Consider the following 14,251-nt stretch of genomic DNA (forward strand, 5'->3'; position numbering starts at 1 on the left):
GGCCCTCCCAGCTGTTCCACATGGCCCTCCCAGCTGTTCCACATGGCCCTCCCAGCTGTTCCACATGGCCCTCCCAGCTGTTCCACATCGCCCCCCCAGCTGTTCCACATCGCCATCCCAGCTGTTCCACATGGCCCTCCCAGCTGTTCCACATGGCCCTCCCAGCTGTTCCACATGGCCCTCCCAGCTGTTCCACATGGCCCTCCCAGCTGTTCCACATCGCCCTCCCAGCTGTTCCACATGGCCCTCCCAGCTGTTCCACATGGCCCTCCCAGCTGTTCCACATGGCCCTCCCAGCTGTTCCACATGGCCCTCCCAGCTGTTCCACATCGCCCCCCCAGCTGTTCCACATCGCCATCCCAGCTGTTCCACATGGCCCTCCCAGCTGTTCCACATGGCCCTCCCAGCTGTTCCACATCGCCATCCCAGCTGTTCCACATCACCCTCCCAGCTGTTCCACATCGCCCTCCCAGCTGTTCCACATCACCCTCCCAGCTGTTCCACATCGCCCTCCCAGCTGTCCCACATCGCCCTTCCAGCTGTTCCACACTGCAGAGCACACACCGCTGTATAGTACATAACCAACCGTGCTAATGGCACCTCCGATTAGCACGGTTAGCTATGTATGGTGCGAAAGAAGTTTCAACATACTTAAGGTACAATCAACATTGGTCGTTTCTACCCCGCCCACGGTTAGGAGCGGTGGGACGGTGGTCATCACACTGTGCTACCAAAACCAGCGACCTTAACAGTTCGACTCCCGGTCACGGCCAACAGCGGTCGCGAATTAACTGAACGGGTTCTGAACCCCCCCCCCCTTCACCAATCCGTACTGACCAACGTGTTGAAGTAAAGCCAAATAACCTCCAACACGGCGTGGGGAGAGGCCTCCATCATCCAGCATTGGATCTCAATGCTGATAAATGGCTGCTGTTAATGAAACCACGAACTGCAATGTTTTAAAAAGGAATCTTGGCGATGTGCTACTTCTGACGGCATTCTCATTCACGTGGTCGTGGTGCCGATGTTTCGCCGTGCCGATCTGAGCCACAGCGTCGGTTTCACAAACGTCGGGACGCTGTCGTTCGCAGATCGATCCGTTTTTTTGGAAGGTCTCCGGATTCCAAGACCTCATCATCAAGAGAATACGGTGATTATCGATCAGCAAATCCATGTCCTTCTCTCTCCTTGGAAAAACAACAACACCCTAGCTTCTAAGGTGGCCGGGTGGCTCAGAGCCTCAGAGGTCAACAGTTCAGAGGGGGTACACCGCCCAGATCCTGAAGTTCGAATCAAAGTTTCAGTCGTCGATGACATACCTGTCAACGCATACGGTTTAACACATTGGCTTTCGCGACTAATGTCATCCACAATATAGGTTTTTTGGGGGGTTAGATCGCGTAAATACGGTTTACCCTGTATTCTTGTACAGGGAAATTGAGTTTTCAGGTCCATACGGCATACAGCCGTTTCAATACGGGCAAAAATAAATTGTGTGTTTATTTGTTTGTGTTTCTCCCTTGTGATGGGACTTTGTAGGATGAACGTTGGGATTTATAAGGGGGCACGGGATGACCAATAAGATCTGAATTGGTCTGTTATAAGGTAGGGCACTGATAAGGTGTTGACGAGTTTGCTGTGATAATGCCCGGTCTCTCAAGTGTAGCGAGTCGATGATGGTGTCGGCCCACTCACCACAGACTCGACGTTCGAGCAGCGGTCTGCGCGGAGATTTGGAGGGACGCCTTTCATCACGTGCCGCGCATTCGCGAGCGACAATTCCGTGCGATGATTAAAGTTGCGCAACCAATCGCCCACGTGATGTTAACTACCTCACCTGGTATACAGTGTGCCGTGGGTTCGATCCCGACCCTGACGCCTGCTGTTGTATATTTGAAGTTTGCATGTTCTCCGTGTGGCCGCGTGGAATTTTCTCCGGGTCCTCCGGCTTCCCCCTCCACACTTAGAATAAAAATGCACTTAGAAGTATTTGGCTGCTATAAATGTCCACACGATGATGAGCCACTTCGTTGAGCTGTCATTTGTGATGGTCAGGTCGCTTCTCAAGAAAGATCTACACCGCTCAGTGGGCCTTACCTGGTAAAATAAAAAATAGTAGTCGTAGGAGTAAGAGGCATCCACAGTAGGTGCTCACTTGCGCGCACGTGTGCGTGTGTGTGGCGAGTGGTGGTTAGCGCTACGAACCCGGCGACCCGAGTCCGATTCCCGCTCACGGCGAATATTTGAACCGGTCCTGGGCCCCCGCGTAGGTCGACTTGGCCTGAAATGAGCACCCGGAGCGGTGTGTAAATAAATCAGCGCCGCACTGGGGAGACAGAGGCGCTCGTCGGCAGCACTTGCCCCAACAGCCCGTCGAAGGCTATACCGGTGGTGGGATCTTTGTCTTTGTGCCGGCGTGCGGGCACAGGAACGGCAGCACCATCGTGGACACGGCCGTCGTGTTCCTGGCCGCACCGATCCGCCACCACCTCTGGGACCTGTCCGAGGTGGTCCGCGCCAGCGGCCTCCAAGACGCGCTGGCGGACGGGGTCTTCGTGAGCGGCGCCCGGGTCGTGGAGGTCGTCCTCGACGGTGCGTCGGATATGTGATCTGCGTGTGTGTGTTCGTGTGTGTGTGTTCGCGTGTTCGTGTGTTGTGTGTGTGTGTTCGTGTGTGTTCGTGTGTGTTCGTGTGTGTGTGTGTGTTCGTGATTGTGTTCGTGTGTTCGTGTGTTTGTGTGTGTTCGTGTGTGTGTGTGGTGTTTATGAGTGTGTGTGTGTTCGTATGTTCGTGTGTGTGTTCAAATGAGTATCTGGTGCGGTGTGTAAACAGCCACTAGGGAGACAAAGGCGGCCGGGCGTGGTGCTGGCCGCCCACTCCCACGTGTGTCGTTCTGGCCTTCATAGGCGCTCGCTAACAACACTTGCCCCTACAGTCTGTCAAGGCTATACGGGGGATCTTTGTGTGTGTAGCGCTAACAGCACTTGCCCCAACAGTCTGTCAAGGCTATACGGGGGATCTTTGCCTTTGTGTCCGTGCGTGTTACTGCCCTAAGAGCGCGGGGGCGACCCGAGTTCACTTCCCACACTTGGCCAACAAATCCGCTGACAAAATGTCTCGAACCGGTCGTGAGCCCAGGCCGGTGGTGCGTCGTCTAAGCACCGCCACGGGGGGGTGGGGGTGGGGGGGGTTGATTGGGCAGACGACGGCGAGCGGGCGCGAAGCTGGCCACACCTCCGGTCTGCCAAGGCTCGACAGCAATTAGGGGTTGGGGGAGTGGGGAGGGGGAGGTCAAACAAGATCGACGAATGCGAGTGACGAATGTGAACGGGTTGCGACGCGCAGAGCGGCGGGCCGCGCTGTGCGGCCGCGCGTTCGTGTGCGCCGCCGGCTTCGCGTGCGCAGAGCCCACGCGCCGCGGCCGCGCGCCCGTCTGCTCCTCGCGCTGCCACGCGGGGTTCTGCCTCAACGACGGCGTCTGCAGCCACCGGCCTCCGGAGGGACCCGCGTGCCGGTAGGTACGGGCGCCTCTTTGGGCCAGCCCGCTCGCTCGCCGCACTGCACGCACGCACACATTGCCCACGCACACATACGCGTGCATGTTGAACTTCTTTCGCACCGTACGTAGCCAACCATGCTAATCGGTGGACGTTAAAGATCCCCCGGCGAGCGCTTGCCCCTACTTCAGGCAAAACCTCCGAAACGTCGAACCTCACCCCCCCCCTCCCTCTCTATCTCCGCCCGTGGCGCGGCACCAGATGCCCCGTGGGGGAGGATTTTTGGTTTGTGGGGCGGCACTGCGATGAGAAGGTGACGGCCGAGAGTCACGGCCTGGGCCGCGTGGCTGGGGTCGCCCTGGGGGTCGCCGCGGCCCTGGCGGCCGCCGTGGCCACCCTGGCGGTGCTCGTGGCGAGGAGGAGGAGGAGGCAGTGTCAGCACGTGACCCCCGCAGTGAAGGACACGGAGCAAGAGCACAGCAGGTATGGCTTCAGAAACCCGGTCAAGCGTAGCCACCACCACCACCACAGCGAGATGTATACTGGAGGTGGTGTGCCGGTTGTAGAAATATTTCAGGGTTTGCTGGGAGATTGCCACGGCCATAGTGACAGATATGATGGATGTGGTGTGCCGGATGTGGAATTATTTTTCTGGGTCACCGACTCAGATGGACCCAACAGAAATTGCGTATCGGGGCATTGAGGATGAAACGTGACCCCCGAGCAAACTCACGGAGGTCATCAAACACCACGAGGTAATTAAGAACCACGGGGTCATAAAAATCCACGGAGTCATCAATCACGGGGTATTCAAAATCAATCTGCATCCCTGCTCGAACGAGCAGTGCCAGGCTGCGGTGGTGGCACACGCCTCTCCTCCAGCACTGTGGAGGTGAGGGTTGGTGGCTCACCGTACAACATTTTTCCCGTGGGCCTCGAGGAGGTGCCAGGAGAACGTGGTATGGCAAAATGTGGACTGATCTCCATCCGTTCCATCTGTATGGGATAGAGCGTTTCCCCCTCGCGCGCGTGAGATTCATCCGGGAGCTCCGTTTTCCTCGCATATGTATGCATGCTCGTTAATTGTCTCAACAACTATTCGTTCATATACACATGGGAGAGCAGAGCTTGGGCAATTGCTGAAAGCGTCTCTCGGAGTCGTTCTCCCTCCCTCTCCCTCTCTACGAGAGCGAGCGGATATTGTGCGTCAGCAGCGTCACAAGTTGACATCATCATTATTATTAAATGCATTTTGCGATCTCTGCTCCACACACGAAAAAGAACTTGTGACCAAATCACTGGTAATGCGCCCGATCTCATCAGATCTCGGAGGCTCAGCAGACTTGAGCCTGGATAGTAGATCGGCTAGGCAACTCAACCGCGCACAAACAAGTTGCTGCTGCGGAGCCACGTGATGGGGCAGCGTTGGGTTCCTTGCACTTATATAAATATTCACATCACAATCGTCAATAGTTGTACTGTGCTGGGCTCCCGTGTCCGCGTCCGCCGCCGTGAGCGACCTCCACACCGATGTGACGGCTTGACAGAAGTTAATCGCACCGATGCCAATACCCCGGCCATTCGCCACTAAGTGACGGTGGCGTCACCACGGCGCCTGTGCCAGGCCAGGTGCACCTTGAGGCAACGTGAAGTGTCGAAGGCTCGCTGACAAGAGGATATCTCGGGACAGACACCCAGCAGGTGCCACGGATTGGCTGACTTAGATGACCGGTAGATGCACCACCAGCTGTACCCCCCCTGCTGTGCCAACTTGCTGCATTTTATCCGTCCGGCGCTCCGCTCGTTGTTGTGAGCGTCGCCCTCCGTTGTTCAACATACAAAGATCCCCCATATAGCCTTAACAGGCTGTTGGGGCAAGTGCTGTTAGCGAGCACCTATGAAGGCCGCAACGATACACGAGGGAGTGGTGATGTTTACACACCGCACCAGGTACTCATTTGAGGCTGAGTCGGCCTTGGGGAGGCCCAGGACCGGTTCAGACAATCGTCACTGTTGGTGTTTGCCGTGAGCGGGAAAACACACGCACGTACGTAGATAGACCGCGGGCCGCGTTCTGCCAGTGCAAAACAAAGACGAATATCCCCACCCAACCCCCACTATTGTAGCCTTAGCAAACCGGCGGATGCAAGTGCTATCATCAGCTGGGGATGGGGGAGTTGGGGGGGGTCCTCCTCCTCCTGCAGCAGTCCATATTGACAAAGCGTTCCGTTCGCTTGGTGCGAGAGAGGGGAGAGTGAGAGAGAGGGGAGAGTGCGAGAGAGGGGGGAGTGCGAGAGAGGGGAGAGTGCGAGAGAGGGGGGAGTGCGAGAGAGGGGGGAGTGCGAGAGAGGGGGGAGTGCGAGAGAGGGGGGGAGTGCGAGAGAGGGGAGAGTGCGAGAGAGGGGGGAGTGCGAGAGAGGGGAGAGTGCGAGAGAGGGGGGAGTGCGAGAGAGGGGAGAGTGCAAGAGAGGGGAGAGTGAGAGTAAGAGAGTGAGAGAGAGGGGAGAGTGAGAGAGAGGGGAGAGTGAGAGAGAGGGGAGAGTGAGAGAGAGCGGTGGCCCTTGTTCCAACAGTAGAGTGGAGGAAACGATTACCCATTTGATAGTTCTTCGTATGACAGAATTTGTTGACATTTCGGTCTTGAATTTACAAATGAAACTTTTGAATTTAAAATTTTTAGTTTAAAAAAAATAAAAAAGAGAGAGAGGAGCCAGAGAGGGGAGAGTGAGAGAGAGGGGGGTGAGTGAGAGAGAGGTGGGAGTGAGAGAGGGGGGTGAGAGAGAGGGGGGTGAGTGAGAGAGAGGGGGGAGTGAGAGAGGGGGGTGAGTGAGAGAGAGGGGGGAGTGAGAGAGAGGAGGGAGAGGAGAAGGGAGGGAGAGGAGAAGGGAGGGAGAGAGGGGACATTCGAGACGGCTGATCGTGAGCGAGCTACGTGGAGAGACCCGCGTTGTTTCGCGGTGACGGCGTCAGGCGGGGGGGCGGGGGGGGGCGATGGTTCCCACTCCCGGCACCCCCCAACGCCACAGCCGCGCGTCCTGGGGCACGAAGCTCGCGAGTGAAAACAGGAAGAGGGGGGGGGCGGAGGTGGTGGTGGTGGGAGTCGTGGGGGTGGGTGACGAGGTGGTGGTGGTGGGGGGGGTGGGTGGGTGACGAGGTGGAGATGGAAGGCTGCCTGGCGCTCTCCGCGTGACGACTGCGCCCCACGACTCGACACGCGTCGCTCTCCGCGTGGCGAAATCGGCCCCGGGCCGCTGGGGGCAGATTTGGCGGAAGGAGGAAAGCGGAGCCGAGGGGGGCGACGAGCGGCGCACACCGTGACACAAAAGGCAAAGATCCCCCGTATAGCCTCAACAGACTGTTGGGGCAAGTGCTGTTAGCGAGTAGCACCTATGAAGGCCGGCACGCCACACGAGGGGGTGGGTGGCCAGCACCACGCCCGGCCGCCTTTGTCTCCCCAGTGGCGATGTTTACACACTGTACCGGGTACTGATTTGAAGCTGAGTCGACCTAGGGGAGGCCCAGAACCGGTCAGATAATCTTCACTGGTGTTGGGCCGTGAGCGGGAATCGAACTCGGGTCGCGTGTTCGTAGCGCAGCGCGCTAACCGCTACACTACCGCTCTCCACTGCGACACACGCACGGTGACACACACACACTCACCGTAGTTTCACCACGACACACACACGGTGGCACACACTCACCGTAGTTTCACCACGACACACACCCACGGTGACACACACACACTCACCGTAGTTTCACCATGACACACACACGGTGGCACACACTCACCGTAGTTTCACCATGACACACACACGGTGGCACACACACACACACCGTAGTTTCACCATGACACACACACGGTGGCACACACTCACCGTAGTTTCACCACGACACACACCCACGGTGACACACACACACTCACCGTAGTTTCACCATGACACACACACGGTGCACACACTCACCGTAGTTTCACCATGACACACACACGGTGGCACACACACACACACCGTAGTTTCACCACGACACACACCCGGTGGCACACACACACTCACCGTAGTTTTCACCACGACACACACACGGTGGCACACACACACTCACCGTAGTTTCACCACGACACACACACGGTGGCACACACTCACCGTAGTTTCACCATGACACACACACGGTGGCACACACACACACACCGTAGTTTCACCACGACACACACACGGTGGCACACACACACTCACCCGTAGTTTCACCACGACACACACACGGTGGCACACACACACTCACCGTAGTTTCACCACGACACACACACGGTGGCACACACACACTCACCGTAGTTTCACCATGACACACACACGGTGGCACACACACACACCGTAGTTTCACCACGACACACACACGGCGACACACACTCACCGTAGTTTCACCACGACACACGCACGGTAACACACACTCACCGTAGTTTCACCACGACACACACAGACACGGCGACACACTCACCACGATTTCACGTTGTGAGCAACGCAAGCGACTTCCTGCTCCGCTGAGAGCGGTGGCTTCATCCCAGGTCTCCCCCCCCAACAACACCACCACCACCACCACGGCCACGTGGCTGATGTGGGAAAATGAAATGCAATAAACAATGTCTGGAGCAGTGAGAGCGAGGTATAACCACGATAGCTCTTGTGCGCAGAGACACGTGACGGCGGTGAGAAGGTCACGATGACCGGCCGCTCTCTTGCGGACCACGCGGCCCACAATCTTTAGAGGCCCCCCCCTCCCTCCATCAGCTCCTAGCCGACATCGGCCAAGGAGTGGATTTGGTGGGTGGGGGAGGGTGGCTCACGACTGAGCATCTTAAACAGCTTTGCGATTTCTCTCGCTCTCTTCTGTTCTTCAGTTTCAACACGTAGGCTTTCGCGACCAATTTTATCCATGATAGAGGTTGTTTTTGTTAGTTAGGTAGTTACATTTTGATTTAAAGCTTTCGTGACTGCAGGGATTCATATTCTTGGTCCTTTCGGTAAAGTCACGTAGAAGGGAAACAATAAAATAATACAAATAAAACATTATTAAATAACATTATTACGACGTTTCGGCCACAACGCAAGCAGCCGTCCTCAGGTGAAGAAAGAGAGCTGTTTAATTTCCCACTTAATTGTCTACACGGGCGTCGCTCGTGTCTCGTGCCTCGTGCGAACGGGGGCACCTGGAATTCGGGAGAGGCTTTTTTGCCCTCCGTTGGCTACGTACGGCGCGAAAGAAGTCCAACGTACGTTGTATCTCTTCTCTCCTCCATTTCCCGTTAATTTTTATTGTTGCTCTTCCGCGTGCCACCCCTGGACTCTACTCCCCTTCCCGCGGTGGTGTGTTTTTGTTGGATCCGGTAAAAACAAATATTATGATGATAATTTGAATGAATAAAATGCCCAAGTCGAAGAGCATATCACGACACGAATGACACGGGGAGAGCTAATCATTTGCATGGAGGTGGAAGCAGTGACGTAGCCACCAAGTGTGCAGGCGGTGCAACTGCACCGGTGCCTACAGTGTGAGTCGAGGGGGGGAGTCACCCTTGGTGTGAGTCGAGGGAGGGAGCCACCCTCGGTCTGAGTAGATTTCCCGTGAGCGATTTAGTTCCAGCCCTGGACGGTTTAACCGGCTGGGATCTCCGAAGAGGTTCCAGCCAAGTGTCTAACATTCGTGCGTTGTAAACTCAAGGGCTAAGCCCCCCCCCCCACTGCCATCGCCTAACCGAGTGATGCAGCAGCTGCTTAGTGTGCAAACGCCGTGTTTGGTCCTGACTCTGCCCTAAGCAAAGTAGATTTAATTAAAAAAATTAAATTACATTTTCCTCTTGTAGAAAACGACCCTAACCCAAAGCCGTGACCCCCCACCAACGCCACAACGTTCGGTGGCGAGAACTATTTTTTTTCCTTGCGGGGGGGGGGGGGGTACAAACAGTCACTGAATGTTTACCCCCTGGGAACAATTTTAGAGGGAGGTGATATTGGGTTGGTCGCAGCTGTTTGCGGGGTCACTGGCAGGGTCACCTGCGGGTTCACCGGCGGGGTCACCGGCGTGGTCACCGGCGGGGTCAACTGCGGGGTCACCGGTGGGGTGATTGGCGGGGTCACCGGTGGGGTCATTGGCGGGGTCACCGGTGGGGTCACCGGCCGGGTTGCTCCTGCGGTGGCGGTGGTGGTGGGGGGGGCTCGTAATGACCGAGGCCGCCTCGCGATCCAATCGGGTCGGGCGTGGGGGCTGGCAGGAGATCTCTTCCCGGGCATCTTATTAAAACAACGATTAAGCCGAGCGCGCTCGTTTTCTAAATAAATATATTATTATTATAATAACCGCTGCTGCTTTCGCACAGCGCGGTCCACGGGAATAACGATCATCATAATGAGCGGCGCTGCGATGGTATTTTAGACGTGACGTCCGTACGCTTGATAATTATAGTAATTGACTGGGTCAGGGGGAATCTTTAATATGCCGCCCTGCTTTTGTATCTGTTATTCATTACTTTAGTTATTTCTCTCTCGCTTTCTGAATAAGTGAAATCGTGTTACTTTCTCCGCCGTCCGAATGCCTCGAATGACAATGGCAGGGACCCGTGCCTCACGATGCCACCCTCCCAGCTTGTGACCCCCCCCTCAGCCCCCAACCCCCACCGGCTCTTCCCCCCCCCCCCCCCCCGTGTTTTGAGATGTGAGGATTTCCCCTCCTGGGCAATAAAAAAAAACCTCGCAACCTAAAACAACACGGCGAACAATAACGAGCGACGCTTCCTGGGGGAAGCGTTAAAAAAAAATTTTTTACACGCGCCAGCGTCAGCACCAGCGCCGCCACCGTTGGATGGACCCGGCTCGCGGCGCCCAAAGTGCCGCTCGGCACGGCGCGGTTCGGAAGAGGCGGCCGCCCGCGGCGGCGGCAGATACCTTGACGCCGCAGGGGCGGTCGTCGCAAGCGCTCAAATCCAGCGCTCGCTGACAAAACGACGACATAACCGTGAGAATCGGAGGTGCAGTGTTGAGTCTATGGGCAGTGTTGGGTCCATGGGCAGTGTTAGTCTATGGGCAGTGTTGAGTCTATGGGCAGTGTTAGTCTATGGGCAGTGTTGAGTCTATGGGCATTGTTAGTCTATGGGTAGTGTTGAGTCTATGGGCATTGTTAGTCTATGGGCAGTGTTGAGTCTATGGGCATTGTTAGTCTATGGGTAGTGTTGAGTCTATGGGCATTGTTAGTCTATGGGTAGTGTTGAGTCTATGGGCATTGTTAGTCTATGGGCAGTGTTGAGTCTATGGGCAGTGTTAGTCTATGGGCAGTGTTGAGTCTATGGGCATTGTTAGTCTATGGGCAGTGTTGAGTCTATGGGCATTGTTAGTCTATGGGCAGTGTTGAGTCTATGGGCAGTGTTAGTCTATGGGTAGTGTTGAGTCTATGGGCAGTGTTAGTCTATGGGCAGTGTTGAGTCTATGGGCATTGTTAGTCTATGGGCAGTGTTGAGTCTATGGGCATTGTTAGTCTATGGGCAGTGTTGAGTCTATGGGCAGTGTTAGTCTATGGGTAGTGTTGAGTCTATGGGCATTGTTAGTCTATGGGCAGTGTTGAGTCTATGGGCATTGTTAGTCTATGGGCAGTGTTGAGTCTATGGGCATTGTTAGTCTATGGGTAGTGTTGAGTCTATGGGCATTGTTAGTCTATGGGCAGTGTTGAGTCTATGGGCATTGTTAGTCTATGGGCAGTGTTGAGTCTATGGGCATTGTTAGTCTATGGGCAGTGTTGAGTCTATGGGCATTGTTAGTCTATGGGTAGTACGGATGTATGTTGAACTTCTTTCGCACAGCACGTAGCCAACCGTGCGAACCGGAGGTGCGGATGCCTTGCATGCGTGTGATGGGACCGCCGCGTTGCACGGGCAATGCTCTGAGCATTGTCCACCAGCTCGAGTTGGTGGCGGTACGCGCGGTCACGTGGCCACGCGGTCAGTCGGATGTTTTAAAAATGATATTGCGGCAAACTCGGGACGAATCTCGGCTTTTGCATTTTCAGCTATTTAAGATCAATTTCAGATCCCTTTCTTTCAGATTGTTGGATCGTTTACGTCAAGCGATGATGCCACGTGTCTTCGTGTGTACGTAGGTGGCGTGGCCCAATACGACGTGACACCACTTTTGGCTGAAAAATCCAAAGAATTGGCCACAATGTCACATTTCTTCCATGTAACATCACACTTTGTGATCAATCCGAAACAACAACAAACATTTCCTCATCAACATCATCCCCAAATTCAGAATCATAATATTTATTTACATTGGACAAATCCGCCGAGCTTCAAAGCTCTTTCCCACAGATGTCCAGGCATTTCACTGGTGCCCAAATCGCAAACGGCACCGCCCAGTCGGTTACCCCAAGCACACAGCCCCCAACCCACCCCCTTTCTCCCTCCGCAACCCCAACCACCGCCAGCAGTTACCGGCGCTTCAGCCGCTGCGACGAGATCTGGTCGCGACCGGCACGGAGCTCCTGGACCTGGGGGTCGGCGCAGTCCCTGGCGAGCGAAGAGGCGGCGGCGGCGGCTGCTGTGCCCATGCCGGTGGGACCCGCGTCCCGGGGTCCGAACGAGGCCCCCGCCGGTCACCCTCGCGGAGGCCTGGGGCGGGCCGGGCGGGCCGGGCGAGCAGGTATCAGGTAACGCCTCTGTCGCGGCGCGCAGTGGAACTTGGGTCTCCGTGCCACCGTGGGATTTTAAGTCCGGGCTTGAGTCCCTCACTTTGCTCGCTCCCAAAGTTACGGCCCTAACGACCCTCGACCCAGTTTTGTCTCTGTCTCTGAAACATCACGCGGTGGCGCGGTGCGTGGCTGGAACGGGCCCTGGTTCTAGGAATGGCATGAGGCCACCTGCCCAATTATAATCGCCTATTGGTAGCCATGGCCCACTGGCTGCAAGCGGTCTGTGGGCACCGGTGCAGTCGCACCGCCTGCACACTTGGTGGCTATGTCACTGCTTCCCCCTCCATGCACATTATTACCTCTACCCCCGTGTCCCGTGTCGTGATATGCTCTTCGGCTTTTTTACGTTCAAATTATTATTAGTTTCTTTTCAGCAGATCCCACACGGCACACCACCACGGGAAGGGCCGAGTCCAGTCAAAGGACGTGACGGTAGAAGACACGAAAAATGAAGGGGAAAAGGAAGAGAGAAGGGATAGAGTTGGGAAATGAGAGGAAAATGATGGAGATGGAAGGTAAAAACTGGACCAGGTGCTCAGGCAAGATGAGGATCGGGCGCACGAGGCTACTTGAGGGCCATCGACGCTGCTGTGCGTAGGAGCAGTAGCGTCCGGTGAGAGAGGAGGGGTTCAGAGTGGGGGCGGCCATACATTCCACCCCTCCTGGCACAATTCGCGTCTCCGTCGTGAAGAGTGCGCTCCCTGCGTCAGTTTCAGAGTCACAAGGCTCGCGGGTTCACGTTCTGTCGAGCGTGCCAAAGCCTTCATCACTAACGGATGGGCAAGTCGCCAGGGCATTGTGTTTTGACTCTTTGATCAACACGTCCAGGATATCTGGCTCAGAGCGTCTCTCGTGTGTTTTTGGGGGGTGGTGGTGGTGCTAATAGTCATTGGTGGTTCTGAGCCAGTGGTGGAGATTCCTCGTTCCGATGGCGGCAAACCCAGTTACTCCGCTGGAGAACCGCAATTGACGATGGCAGTTCCGACGTTGGTGACACGCACGCTTGGAATTAAGTTGAGAGACGCAGTGCGGCGCACGTGGATTGGATCAATCAATCAATCTTCATTTTACGTGCCAATATCGCCCCTCAATGCGGTAGGCATCGGTGCACATTACAGCGGAACGGAAACGCTACAGGGGGGGGGGGGGGCACAGAGCAACAGGAGTGAAAAAATAAACCCGTCACGACCTCAGCGGCTCACACCGACTGAGTAAAAGAAAATTGCAACCTGCAACACTCTCTTTTTTTAGAAGAAAAAACGAGATGATGTATTTAATGATCCCGACACCGACAACACTTTGCATGGCTGTTGGAATGTAGGTCTCGAATCTAAGTCGCTCCCCTCTCGCTACCTCTCCCTATCTCTCCCTCCCCGCTCTCTCTCTCCCTATCTCTCTCTTTTTTTATTCAAACGCCACACTCCGAGCTGGCAATCGTGTACTCTGTCTTGGGCCGGGTTTGGCTTCAGCCAGTTTTGCTCCATCCAAACCGCGACCTCAGACAAGCATTCTGATAGCGTAGAGATCGCGGCGTCTGGATCTGACGCACAAAGCGATGTAGATCTGATTATCGTCCGCATATTGATGCCACTGAAAACCACTGAAGACCACGTGTCTACGTATGAGATCATCTCATGGACTGACATACACATTGACCACTAGGTGGGGTTGGGGAGGTGGGTACTATTGAGCCCTGGGGGTAGCCCAAATGTGGCATGACTAACAGGCGAGGCACAATGCTCCATAGCGACCTGCTGGGTTCTGTCCCGCAAGAAAGAGGCGAGCCAGATTCACGCTGAGCCGCCGATTCCAGCGTTGCTGCTGCTCGTTAAGAGTCCAACGCCGCCGGCAAACTTCGTTCGGCAGCTGAACGCCGCTCGCACTCTCGCCCTGAAGCTGAACGGGGCTGTTGACAATCGGGCGAAGTTCCAAAATAAAAATACATTAAAAATTTCGCACTCAAAAAATTACTCGCCGACTCGGACGCACTTCGTTGCCCCTGAATGTGATTACGAATCAATTTGCAGGAC

The 14,251-nt window shown here is 55.6% G+C and overlaps 1 protein-coding gene across 2 annotated transcripts in view; it reads left to right on the forward strand.

Annotated features, from left to right (window-relative positions):
* LOC144935495 (uncharacterized) overlaps positions 1 to 14,251 on the forward strand; it is a 33,452-nt gene that overhangs the window by 17,312 nt on the left and 1,889 nt on the right. The window contains exons 7-11 of one of the 2 annotated variants that reach the window (XM_078862205.1): positions 1,092 to 1,150; positions 2,429 to 2,592; positions 3,346 to 3,514; positions 3,759 to 3,980; positions 11,958 to 12,179. In XM_078862205.1, the coding sequence (XP_078718331.1) occupies positions 1,092 to 1,150; positions 2,429 to 2,592; positions 3,346 to 3,514; positions 3,759 to 3,980; positions 11,958 to 12,179 (836 nt within the window). The remainder of the gene's footprint in view (positions 1 to 1,091; positions 1,151 to 2,428; positions 2,593 to 3,345; positions 3,515 to 3,758; positions 3,981 to 11,957; positions 12,180 to 14,251) is intronic. The other variant, XM_078862214.1, reaches the window with a different exon arrangement.

This window comes from Lampetra fluviatilis, chromosome 1 (genome assembly GCF_964198595.1).
Source record: "Lampetra fluviatilis chromosome 1, kcLamFluv1.1, whole genome shotgun sequence".
Taxonomy (NCBI): domain Eukaryota; kingdom Metazoa; phylum Chordata; class Hyperoartia; order Petromyzontiformes; family Petromyzontidae; genus Lampetra; species Lampetra fluviatilis.